At 40.7% G+C, this 13,429-nt stretch overlaps 1 protein-coding gene across 2 annotated transcripts in view; it reads left to right on the forward strand.

The window, feature by feature from the left end:
* The window catches only part of TMEM248 (transmembrane protein 248), a 36,604-nt gene that overhangs the window by 20,429 nt on the left and 2,746 nt on the right, over positions 1-13,429 (forward strand). For both annotated transcript variants that reach the window (XM_087417406.1, XM_087417405.1), the window contains exons 2-6: positions 4,320-4,496; positions 7,889-8,174; positions 9,569-9,719; positions 11,359-11,542; positions 12,716-12,859. In XM_087417406.1, coding sequence (XP_087273532.1) covers positions 4,338-4,496; positions 7,889-8,174; positions 9,569-9,719; positions 11,359-11,542; positions 12,716-12,859 — 924 coding nt within the window. In that variant the 5' untranslated portion in view covers positions 4,320-4,337. The remainder of the gene's footprint in view (positions 1-4,319; positions 4,497-7,888; positions 8,175-9,568; positions 9,720-11,358; positions 11,543-12,715; positions 12,860-13,429) is intronic.

The following is a 13,429-nucleotide window of genomic DNA, read 5'->3' on the forward strand; positions in this document are numbered from 1 at the left end:
GATGAGGCAAGGATTTCTACTATTGCCACTTAGATACATCATTTCACTGAAGGTTCTAGTCAAAGTAGTAAGAAAAATAAAAAAAAAACTTAAGTAAGAGCTGGAAAGGAAGAAACACTGTTATTGCTTGCAGTGTGACTGCCTACACAAAATCCAAGAGAAGCTAGAGACAGGATAATTAGAATTTAAAAGATTTCAGCAAACTGTCTGAAATCAAGATCAATATATAAAAGTCTGTTGCTTTTGTGTAAACTCACAACAATAGAAAATGTACTTTTTTGAAGATACTATCAGTGATAGCTGCATAGGTTAGTATTTCTTTGAATCAATCTAACAAGATACGTAACAGAAAGTTTAAAAAACTTATTGAAAAAGAAAAGTGGACCTAATTAAGTGGAGAGAGATACCATCTTCACAGATTAGGAAACACAATATTGTAAAGATGTCATTTCTTTCCCAAATTAATAGTATATTTGGTGCAATTCCAGTTTAAATCCCAACAAGATTTTTCTGGGAACTTTACAATCGGAACCTAAATTCATATGGTGGAGTAAAGGACTTAGAATAGCCAAGACAATTTTGAATAAAAGTAAAATGGTAGACTTCTTGTTGTAGATAGCAAGATTTAAAACAGTATGGTACTGAGGTAGGGAGAGACAGGTATAGCGATGGAATACAAATAAGAGCCTAGCAACAAACCCACATATATGTGGGAGCTTGGTATATGTGAGAGATGGCATTGCAAATCCATGGGAAATCCATGTTCAATACAAAACCATGGTCAATAAGTGGTAGTGGACAGTTGGCCACCTATGTAGAAAAAGATTAAAGTAGAAACCTACCTGATTCTGGACTCCCAAATCAGTTGCAAGTAGATATGAGACTAAAAGTCAAAAGTAAATCTATAAAACTTATAGAGGAAAATAATAAAAAAAATCTTTATGACATATAGAGATAGGAAACGGATTCTTAAATAATACACACATAATCATAAAAGGAAAAGCTTGATAAATTTAAATACATTAAAATCAAGAACGTACAGCTATCAAGGAAATGCAAATCAAACCACAATGAGACACTGTCTCAGACCCACTGGGATGGCTATAATAAAAAAATGAGATAATAACAAGTGTTGGTGAGGTTGTGGAGAAACTGGAACTCTCGTTACACTGCTAGTGAGAATGCAAAATGGGGCACTTGCTTTGGAAAATAGTCTGGCAGGTCCTTGAAAGGTTAAAACATGGTTGCCACGTGACCCAGCAATGCCACTCCTAGGTGTACATAGGATAGATACAGCCAAGAGAAGGGAAAACATATGTCCACCCAAAACTGTACACACAGATGTTCAGGGCAGCATTAGTGATAATAGCTAAAAAAGTGGAAACTCAGTTGTCCTTCACTGGATGAATGGATAAGCAAAATGTTTATGAATAAAGAAAATATTTCATACAATAAAATATTTTGGGCAATAAAAAGGAACAAAGTACTGATATGTGCTACAACATGGATGAACCTTGAAAACATTATACTAAGTGAAAGAAGTCATTCACAAAAGACCACATATTATGTAATTCCATTTCTTTGAAATGTCCAGAATGGGCAAATCTATAGAGACAAGGTACATTAGTGGTTGGTTGCCTTGGGGCTGGGGGGAATAGGAGGTTACTGCTAAAGCGTATGGGGTTTCTTTATGAGATGATGAAAATGTTTGAAAATTGATTATAGTGATGGTCGCCCAATTCTGTGAATTGAATTGAATTGTATAGTTTAAATGAGTGAATTGTATGGTATGTGATTATATCTCAATAAAGCTGTTAAAAAAAAATCAGGAACCTTTTGTATGGCAAAAGATACCATAAAACACATGAAAGAAAATCCACAGACTTGGAGTAGTTTTTTTTTTTTTTGTGAGGAAGATCAGCCCTGAGCTAACATCCCTGCTAACCCTCCTCTTTTTGCTGAGGAAGACCAGCTCTGAGCTAACATCTATTGCCAGTCGTCCTCCTTTTTATTTTATTTTTTTCTCCCAAAGCCCCAGTAGATAGTTGTATGTCATAGTTGCACATCCTCCTAGTTGCTATATGTGGGACGCGGCCTCAGCATGGCCGGAGAAGCGGTACATTGGTGCGCGCCCGGGATCCGAACCTGGGCCGCCAGTAGCGGAATGCGCGCACTTAACCGCTAAGCCACGGGACTGGCCCCTGGAGTAGTTTTTTATAACATAAAAAATTGGAAAAGGCTCACTATCCAGAATATAAAAAAATCTCCTAAACATTAAGGAATAGAGGAACATCCTACTAGTAAATGGCTAAAGATTCAGGCAGTTCACCTAGGAAGAACCTAAATGGCCAATAAGGAAGTGAAAAGACGCTCAGTTTCAGGGAGATGCAATTTAAAATTTAATGGTGAGATACTGTTTTACATCGATCTTATTGGTTCCAATCAATAGGATTGCCTTAGAATATCAAGCGTTGGCACAAATGTTGGGAAATGGAGGAGCCCTTTGTTGGAGGAAGTGTAAGTTGGTATGACTTCCCTTGGAGAGCCGTCTGACAATACAAAATCAAGTTGCACATGGGCCTACACTGCAACCTAGTTGTGCTAGAGCCGCTCTTGTGCCTGCTGCAATGCCGTTTGTAAGACAGTGGGAAGAACCTGGCTGGGTTCCTCAGCCTGGGATAACCAGCTATAATACAATTGCATGCTGTACAGCAGGTAAATTCAATGTACTAGATCAGCAGAGAGAAATCTCAGAAACAGAATGTTGAGTGAAAATAGCACAAGGATGTATAAAATATTTCTACCAAGTTTTCAAATGCAATATCAGTAATGGTATCTGTTCATATATCCACATTCAGTAAAAGTACACAAAACATTTATGGATAATGGTACTTGTCAATTTAAAAACTGGGGTTGCCTCTGATATTATTTCCCATGTCCAAGGACTTTTGCGAGGACAGATGAGTACACAGCCTGGCTTGTTACGAGTGGTTGCTGTTAGTGCGTAGGGGCTGTTGGTACATCTTTTTCTCTATAAAATTGAAAAGCTGGTACAGATTTTTTTAATTGCTTTTTTTAGTGGTGGTGTAGTCCGCTCATATATGTAAGTGCTCATTATGTGCCAGGTACTGTTCTAGGGGCCAGGTCTATTGCAAGACTAGCAAAATCTCTGCTCTCATGGAGCTCACTAATGAGGGATAATAGACAATAAACAAGTAGAAAATTAATTGTACTCTTGACTGGCACTAAACAGTGTGAAGGAAGTAAAGTGTATACTGCGAGACAGGAGGCTGAGTCTGGTCAGGGAAGGCCTCTCTGAGGAGCTGACTACTGAGTGGAGACCTGCGTTAGAAGAAGAGCAAGCATGTGGAAGCTTGGAGGGGAAAGCATTCCAGGCAGAGGTAAAGGCTTTCAGATAGGTCATGTTAAGAAATTCCAAACAGAATAAAATACTTAGAAATAAATTTAGCAAAAGAACTACACATATCTACTTTGAAAACTACAAAACTTTGTTGAAATAAATTAAAGAAAACGTAAATAAATGGAAAGGCATCCGAGGTTCATGGACTAGAAGTCAGTATTGTTAACATGGCAGTACTCCCCAAACTGATCTACGGATTCAGTGTAAGCCCTATCAAAGTCTCAGCTGACTTCCTTGCAGAAATTGACAAGCTGATCCTAAAAAATAGCAAGTGTGGCCAGAGCCCCGAGAGGGAGGAGGGGATGTTGGTGGAGATGCATTGAGGTTGGCGGGCCTTCTGGATCATGAAACCCTGTGGGCCATGACAGGGAGCTGTCACCTCATCCTAGGTCCAGTGGGAAGCCTTAGGAGGGTTTTAAGCAGGGGAGTGATAAAGTTACAATATGTATTGAGTACCTACTCTGTGCCAGGTGCTGGGATGGGCATGAATATGGCACGAACAAGATAGAATATTGAATAAATGGAATTCAACTTTTCAGTGGTAGGAAATGCGCATCCTCAGTTTATTTTTGTATGTGTTGGCACGTGTGTCATATTACTGACCTACTTAAACATTTTCTTAAGTAATACGAAAGTAGCAAATGTTCATTATAGAATAATTAGAAGATTCATACCAAAAGAGAGAATGCATATCTTTCAAGATCTTACCACTTGGAAATGACAGTTAAAATTTAGTGTTTTTTCCTTGTAGTCTTTTGAATGGATTTATGATCAAACAGTTCTCAAGTTCAATAATGAGTGACCTCCTCACCCAACAGCAATGAAAGAAACAAAAGTGAGAATCATAGGTTTTCTTTTGGCAAGTCAGTCCCTGAGTTTTCTGATTAATTCCTTTCAGGTGGAGCTGATCAGAATAATGTTCAGCATCAACCCCTTGGAGAACCTGAAGCTGTACATTAGCAGTCGGCCTCCCTTGGTGGTCTTTATGATCAGCGTAAGCGCCATGGCAATAGCTTTTCTGACCTTGGGCTATTTCTTCAAAATCAAGGAGATTAAGTCACCAGAAATGGCAGAGGTATAGTATATTCTAAGTTCTTTCCTCAAGCTGGCTGGACCTTATAGAGTGGGCAAACACCTTTTGGCTCTCCGCATACTTTTGTTTCTTTGTGACTTTTTTATCCCAGTGAGAAAGATCAGTATTTATTCAGAATTCTCTGTCTTCCATCTCCCTGTGACTCGCTTTGTTAGGAAATATCTAGTCAGTTATTAATTTAAATAATGCTACCAGTTTCAGTTAGACTATTTCAGCGATGAAACATGTATTTTGGAAAGTATGTTTGTAAATGTTTGTCAAGAAGCTATAGAACTAGCTGCTTTGATATTTGCATTGTTAGCTCGTTTCAATTTTTCAAGACTGTAAACATTTGTTATTTTAAAGCCACGTATCATCATGGAGTTTTATCTGCCCTACTGATAGCTTTTTCATTAAATAAGAAGGGATCTTAAAGGAATTAGAAAGCAGGATCTTATTTCCAAATATATTTTTCTTTTTTTTTCTTTTCTTTCTTTCTTTCTTTCTTTTTTTTTTTTTGTGAGGAAGATCAGCCCTGAGCTAACATCCATGCCAATCCTCCTCTTTTTGCTGAGGAAGACTGGCCCTGAGCTAACATCTGTGCCCATCTTCCTCCGCTTTATGTGGGATGCCGCCACAGCCTGGCCTCACAAGCGATGTGTCGGTGCGCGCCTGGGATCCAAACCTGGGCCGCCAGCAGCGGAGCATGCGTACTTAACCGCTACGCCATGGGGCCGGCCCCTATTTTTCTTTTTTTTATGAAGGAAAACTTCATGTATCTATAAACTTACCTTCTAGATTTTACATTTTGGTCAATTTAAATAAATTATTAGGGCTTTGCTCTTTAATCCTTAATCTAGGCATACAATAGTTTGAACATTCAATGCAGATTTTAAAAGATGTGTATTTTTGCATATCAGAAAACAATTAAAAGTTCTTGTTTAATAGAGGTGAATGACAATATACCTATTAATAAATTTATTTTACGTGTTAGAAATTATGCTGAGTTAATGATATGGTGAATTTACTGGTGGATAAAGTTTTTTTTTTTTAGGACAAACTGGTTCCTGTTTTGGTAGATTACTTGAATGCCCCTCTTACACTTTTTCTTCTTGGGTATGTTTGTTGATGGGAGTGTGAGTGTGAGTAGGGATTGAAATTACAATGTTGCTGCATTGTGTGTGCCTTGTGAACGAGAAGAGAGTTCTACTCAGTATACTGGGGATTGTGGCTTTCTCTTGTGGTCCCCAGTGTCCTAGATCATAGATGATCTTGGGAGGAGGGACCACCTTCACACTTGAACTCTCTAACAGTTAAAGTAACAAATTTTAGTTATTTCTACCATGGAACCCTTTCAAAGAGTTTCTTATTAAGAGGCATACTGGCTGGCTTAATTCTCCCACTTTTCTGACCCTGCCTTAATCTTTAAAGGTTGTGCAAACAGGCTGCACCCACATTAGTGCTGAGAACTGCCATTCTAGTCACAACCAAAGCTCTGCAGCATGCTGGCTTTGCTCTCCCTCAGAGCTCCGTGTTCACCACTTGGCCAAGGCCAGTGGTTAAGATGTAGGTTGGATAGTTAGCCCTTCATAATCAAAATGGGGCCTGACATTGGCTTTGACAGACTATTCAAAATGGAATTGAGCTCTACAGAAAAGCAATGCCAGGATGCTGCAGAACTTTGGTTATGATTAATTTAGTGATTTTATTTTCAAAGGAGGATCCTAGGTATATGGGAAGAGTTTTGGGATATGAGTCAGAAAACTTAATCCTGATTCTGCCTTCAACTGTGGAATTAGAGAGTCCCTAATTTGCTGTGGGCCTCGGTTTCCTTACGTCTAGACTATGAAAGGATGAGACTAGAATGTTCATTTTCAGCCCTAATGTTTTTTTTTTTTTTTAATAATTTTATTTATTTATTTTCCCCCAAAGCCCCAGTAGATAGTTGTATGTCACAGCTGCACCTCCTTCTAGTTGCTGTATGTGGGACGCGGCCTCAGCATGGCCGGAGAACCAGTGCATCGGTGTGCGCCCAGGATCCGAACCCGGGCCGCCAGCAGCAGAGTGCACGCACTTAACCGCTAAGCCACGGGGCCGGCCCCCTGATGTTCTTGAATGGTCTGCTGAGTTTGTGGGTGTTAGGGAAAATATCATTTCATACATCCAGTTGCAGTCTTAGTAAATGCCATGTACTGATATGCTGATGCTGTAAAGGTAGACTTGCTTGACTGCTTGGGGATTTCTCAGTTGGCATTTTTAATTAATGCTAGTGTTAGAGTAATTGAAAGTGTAACTTGGTTTGTCTTCACATTTGGCAACTTTTTGTAGACTAATGTTGCTTGGGAGAAAGAAGTTAGAGGTAACAGCCTAGGTTAGGTTTGTTGTTGCTGTTTCAACATGAGTTCATCTTTGGGTTTCTGCTAAAATTAAAATAGACCCTGGTGGGTACTTTACTATGTTGGTATCAGTTTAACCATGAATAATCGGCTGTATGTGTTTTTAAAACTGCTTTTGATTTATAACATTGTATAAATTTCAGGTGTACATCATTATACTTCTATTTCTGCATAGATTACATCATGTTCACCACCCAAATACTAATTACAACCCATCACCACACACATGTGCTGAATTATCCCTTTCGCCCTCCTCCCTCTCCCCTTCCCCTCTGGTAACCACTGTTACTGCAATAAACAAAAAATTAAAAAAAAAAGAAAACAGAAATCAAACATTAAAACTGCTTTTGATTAAACCATCATTACATGGTGTAGATATTAAGAGAAGCTTGAAAACATCTTTCCTTCACCCTTTTGAAATTGTTCCTGTTCTAAGGTGGCATCCAAAATCCATCATGAGGGAAAAAGTACCACGTTTATTGGTATTTACTGCGGTTTTGCATTCTAGAGAGAGAAAACAAGATGTATAGAACAGACCTTTTGAGGAATTATTTTAAGGCAGCCCTATTTTAAAAAAACTAACTAATTGTAACTGCTAAATGAGTTTGGATTAATGCTATTAATGTTTTACAACCTTTGTTCAAGCTTTCAAGTTTGATTCTGAGACTAGATCGTTTTCTGTAAGTATAATACACTGTTTTGGTTTTTTACATGTTTTCTTGAGTAAGTTTGTTTATTCTCACAGCATACTTAATCTCTCATGCCAGTGAAGAGTTTACATTTTAGATTATGAATATGAGAGTGGTTTGGAACACCACACTATTATGCCAGTGCAAGAGGCTAATGGCTATATTGTCATTATTATTTTAAATGGTTGACTCTGAAGTGTGGTTTCCCCAGTGTGATGTGGTGCCACACTAAGGGTCGTGGCTCTATGGCTGCAGTGATAGCACTTCCGGACCGCTTACACTTGTTTCTCTCCGTTTCATTTTACTAAAGGATTGGAATACTTTTCTGCTGCGGTTTAATGATTTGGACTTGTGTGTATCAGAGAATGAAACATTAAAGCATCTCACGAATGACACCACAACTCCGGAAAGCACAATAACCAGCGGACAGGCCAGAGTCTCCACCCAGTCCCCGCAGGCCCTGGAAGATTCAGGCCCAGTTAACATCTCAGTTGCAATCACCCTAACCCTGGACCCACTCAAACCCTTTGGAGGGTACTCTCGCAACGTCACCCATCTGTACTCAACCATTTTGGGGCATCAGATTGGACTTTCAGGTACATGAGTGTTTGACAGTTTCCTTTCAGACTTTCTCAGGCAACAGCTCTTACAAGACAGAGTAATCAGTGTATGATTTTACTCAACAGACTTCTATTTTTGCATATGTCTCCCCTTTTGTAGAGTTTGAACTAAATGAAGTCAAGAAGGAACCGTTTCTCCTACATCTTAATAAAGTGCTTGGTACACAGTAGGCTCTCAATAAAAGCTTATAAGAATGAGAAACTGGGAAGAAACTATAAGGCCTATTTCTGGTCTTAATATTTACATACAAAATTTTTATTCAGGTTTATCATGTTGGAGTTTTCAATACATACTACAAATATTGCTATTAGTTTACAAATTTTTGAATGCCCACTATTAGCTCAACACTGTGCTAGCTACTGGAAAGAACCAGAAAAAGCCTAAGATCTGGTCTCTTCCCTTTGGAATTTTGGGATTATGGAAGAGACGAGGATAATGTGAGTTAATATTTATCAAGCATTTACAGTGGTTCTTGGCACAATGGATATGCTATATAAGTGCTTGTTAAAAATATTAAAAATAAACATCTATAAAACATTGAGCACTGCTCTTTGACCAGTACTAAACCCATTACAGACTGTAAGTAATTGAGGAGAAGGTTGAGAAAGTAATGGAAACTAGAATAATCAGGCAAGGCTTTATGCCAGAGACCTGGGCCTTGGAGCCATAGTCTTTGGTTCTTTGGTTACCAAGAGCCCTTTGAAGTCCTTAAAGGAACTTGGGAGTGCCTGCCAGCCTCCGGTTGGCTGTTACAGGTGAGAGCTATTCCCATGGTGGTAAGGGTAAGGGCGACTTCTGGGTTTTCCATGTAGTGAGTGGAGCTTCTTCTGCTCTGGTGTTAGAATACCTTGGGTTTCATTTAAGTTTCATCACTTACCAGTCCCATGACCTTTCTTAAGTCTGTTAGAGCCTCTGATCCTCAGTCTACTCATAGTGAAAGGGGAACAGTAATACTTCTTTGGTAATGTTTGTGGGATAGTGGTACATTTTAAGTGAAATAATACATATAAAAGCAGTTTGAAATGGTAAGAGTGTACAGATGCTAAAACAGTGGTGGTGATAACTCACCCAGCCCCCAGCTTTCCAACTTGGGCACTGCCTGGGCCCTTGCTTGGCATTTCCAGGTGCTGGCCGAAAGCGGCTGCTCTCTCTCTGCCATTTTGTGGCTCTACTAGGTAAGCAGGCCTGAGTCTGGCTCAGAATTGTTGTTGTTCTTGAAATCCCACAGGCAGGTATCCTACTTCTGTGGGCTGATGGGTGATTCCTGGGTGGGTTTGATTTCAGGATTCATTCAAATCCCAGAGAATAATAAATATGTCAGTTCTGACCTTTAATTACCAAAAAAACAAACCCAATTTCTCTTTCATAGGGAAAGAAGCCCACGAGGAGATAAACATTACCTTTACCCTGCCTGCAGCTTGGAGCTCAGACGACTGTGCCCTTCACGGTCACTGTGAGCAGGTGGTTTTCACAGCCTGCATGACCCTCACAGCCAATCCCGGTGTGTTCCCCGTCACCGTGTAAGTGGTTTCCTGAGCCCAGTAGACGTGTGTGAGAAGCTCCATTTGCCATGAATGTGACTGGGATGCTTCAGCAGCAGATTCTCAGGATTTGTGTTGTACTTTGTAGAGTTGTCACTACTCACGCCTGTTTCGAGGATTATTTAAATTTAATTTGGAATTCTAAAGGTAGAGCTTCTGCATATAAATATCAGCAAGTTAGTGCTTCAACAGGTAGTAAAAGCATCTTGTTGTTGTTGTATGTTGTTAAGCTGTCTTTCCTATTGGTAGAGGAAGCGTGTCCCAGAAAAGATAAATAAGAGCTGATCCTATGACCAGAATGAGGTTTTGTTCATTTCCATTATCCAGAAAGAGTTATTTTTTAAATTGAGAGCATAAATTGAACCTTATTTTCCATGAAACAGTTACTATTTCTGAAACTTTTGCTTTGTATTTTTTGAGCAGCTGTTCATGTTATCACTTGGCCTATAAGTTGTCTTTTTTTTTTTTTTTTGGCTTCTTCTTTATAAAAGACCTAATGATCTATAAATACATGAAATACACAAGTTGTAGCCTATTGAAAAGAATTCTATGGTGAATCCTTTTTTTTTGGCTGAGGAACATTCTCCCTGAGCTAACATGTGTTGCCAATCATCCTCTTTTTTTTTTTTTTGCTTGAGGAAGATCAGCCCTGAGCTAATATCTGTGCCATCTCCCTCTACTTTTTGTATGTGGGTTGCTGCCACAACGTGGCTGACGAGTGGGGTAAGTCTGCACCTGGGATCCAAACCCGCAGACCTGGGCAGGTGAAGTGGAGGATGCCGAACTTAACCACTACACCACAGGGCCGGCCCCATGAATCCTTTTTAAATAAGAATTATTGCAGGATTTATCTATTTTAGACATTTTGAGGTTTGTAGGACGAGGTCAGATAAGTTAAACATTATTTGCTGTTGGTTGTAATATCTGATGGAAAAGTTTGTGTGTAAAACTGCCAGTTATGACTAAGAATTTATTATTATTTTTTTTGTGTGTGAGGAAGATTGGCCCTGGGCTAACATCCATGCTAATCCTCCTCTTTTTTGCTGAGGAAGACCGGCTCTGAGCTAACATCTATTGCCAATTCTCCTTTTTTTTTTTTTTCCCCCCAAAGCCCCAGTAGATAGTTGTACGTCATAGTTGCACATCCTTCTAGTTGCTGTATATGGGACGGGGCCTCAGCATGGCCGGAGAAGCGGTGCGTCGGTGCGCGCCCGGGATCCGAACCCGGGCCGCCAGTAGCAGAGTGCGCGCACTTAACCGCTAAGCCATGGGGCCGGCCCGTGACTAAGAATTTAGATAATTTGAGAAAGTGGGCTTAAAAGGAGCAGGTTCCTCTTTGGCCACGTCATTTGCAGGAGGACCGTGGGTTGAATTCTGAAGGCAAAAATCTAACACCCAAACTCCTAAATGTCAGATGCCTATTTCTTATTCTGTTTATTATGTTGAAAAAATTCCCTGAACTAAAAACAATAATATTTGTCTCAAAGAAACATGTATGTCTCTTACTTCTCCTTTCCACATGTGTGGCTATGCTCAGTGTTGTGTCAGGGGCCTTAGGGAGACACAAGTAAATGTCTCAGGCCACTGAGCGTGTGTCTGTCCCTCTCTTCCCCTGCAGACAGCCACCTCACTGTGTTCCTGACACGTACAGCAACGCCACGCTCTGGTACAAGATCTTCACAACTGCCAGAGATGCCAACACAAAATATGCTCAAGATTACAATCCTTTCTGGTGTTATAAGGGGGCCATTGGAAAAGTCTATCATGCTTTAAATCCCAAGCTTACAGTTATTGTTCCAGATGTAAGTGAGAAAAATTATGTGTGTGTGTGTGGTGTGTGTATGTCCGGGAACTGAGTAGGCCCTGTTTACTGCCTTGGGTTAGCTCAGCCCCTGCCATTCTAGATTTTTAGCTGGGTTGGGAGACTAAGTGGAGTTGTGGAGACTTGGAAAAACATGCTTGGTTTTGGTTAAGAAAATTAAGAAAATGCCTTTTGGTTAAGAAAATTCTGCTTCTGTTCTTGGTTTTCCATTTTGTTCAGCAGCAGTTATTCATTGAGCAGCTGTGGTGTGCCTAGCTCACAGGAGTGACAAGATGCTTGCACAGTATTATTCGTGCACACAGCCACTTCCGGGAGAATATTGGGTTAGTGTCGATATAAGCAGTAAATAGTTTGGAATTCAGAAAGGTAGAAGTAAATAGGAGGAGATGAATCTTTGGCTGGATATTGAGGGCTGGATAGGGTTTTGCTTAGCAAAGAGGCAAAGAGAGGAAGACACTGTAATCCAGGCTCGGGGGGTGATATTGCTCGTCTAGCTTGCTGCTCAGACTTGAGCCCACTTTTAACAGACTGCACTGATTTTTTGTAAATACCCTTAGGGTTCTTCCTGTCAGTATATGTCAGGTGGATTTATTTTCACCTGGTCCTTTTCTCTTATGTCTCATTTTTATCAAGTTGTGGAAGTTGGTAGGCTAGGGGCATTGGAGTGAGCTCAGCGTTTTCAGCCAGGGACTTGTAAAAGTGGGAAGAAGGCAGAAGGAAGGAAGCTGCCTCCGGAGAGGTGATGTGCAGATGCCTTCCTGGTGGGGAGTAGCAAGGAGTTAGGAACACAGGCTTGGGCTGTCAGCCATGCAACCTGAGGGCTGTCGGGACGTAAGAGAAGAGGAGAGGTTAAAGTCTCTGCATCTCTGGGGCCTTCTCAGAGGAGGAGACCTGTGGGAGGGGGGTTTGGGCAGTGTGGGGTGCAGAAGGCAGAGCAGAGGACCGCTTTAGGAAGGAGTGGGTGGTCTCAGTGTCTTCACCTAACGAGATCCAGTTTTCATAGTTTAGAAGACAAAAGGGGAAGCCTCCTGTTCCAGTTTAAGAATTAAAGTTGAGGCAAGTCTGGAGGTTGTGAACCCTGTTTCCAGAAACGTAGCATTAAAATCTTTCAGTAACTCAATGCAGATGTTTCTGGTTTATTCTCTTCATTTAGGATGACCGTTCATTAATAAATTTGCATCTCATGCACACCAGTTACTTCCTCTTCGTGATGGTGATAACTATGTTTTGCTATGCTGTCATCAAAGGCAGACCCAGCAAACTGCGTCAGAGCAATCCTGATTTTTGTCCTGAGAAGGTGAGCAGTGGATGGGGTCTGGCCCAGCCTTTTGCTAGAGATCTCTGTGTACAGCAAGTCCCAGTTAGTCCTTATTCCGTTTGTTGTGGGTGGCATCTTTCCTCCAGAGAAATTGGTTCCTGTCCTTTTATCAGAAGTAGTCTACCCTCAGCCTACATTACGGTGTTGGATTTTCAACCCTGTTACCCAGGTCTTAGCTGGTGAAAGGTACTGACTGTGGGAGTTGTTCTCAAATCCCCATTGCAGAGCAGCTGACCCTGAGGGGCTGCCTCCCCTCCACCTCCATCAGCTTGAGAAATCATCTCTCAGAATGCTGAGCAGGGTCTCAAAAAAGTTAACTTGGTATCTCAGCACAATGGTTCCACTAGATCGGCTGCTTCTTGCAGGAGACTTTCAGATTTCTATTCATTCCCTCCTACATGTGATTTTTTTTCTTAGGGATTTAGTAATTCCCCTGCCTGAGAGAGGCATGCGGTGTGGCTCCTTGGTTTTTGGGTTGGGACTGGAGCCCAGTAAGGGTGCAGGTGGGGCTGCGTTACCTGGGCTTTGCTGCGTGACTGGACTGCTCAT

The sequence above is a fragment of the Ceratotherium simum genome, chromosome 26, assembly GCF_057802395.1.
Source record: "Ceratotherium simum simum isolate JZ-2026a chromosome 26, ASM5780239v1, whole genome shotgun sequence".
In the NCBI taxonomy this organism is placed as follows: domain Eukaryota; kingdom Metazoa; phylum Chordata; class Mammalia; order Perissodactyla; family Rhinocerotidae; genus Ceratotherium; species Ceratotherium simum.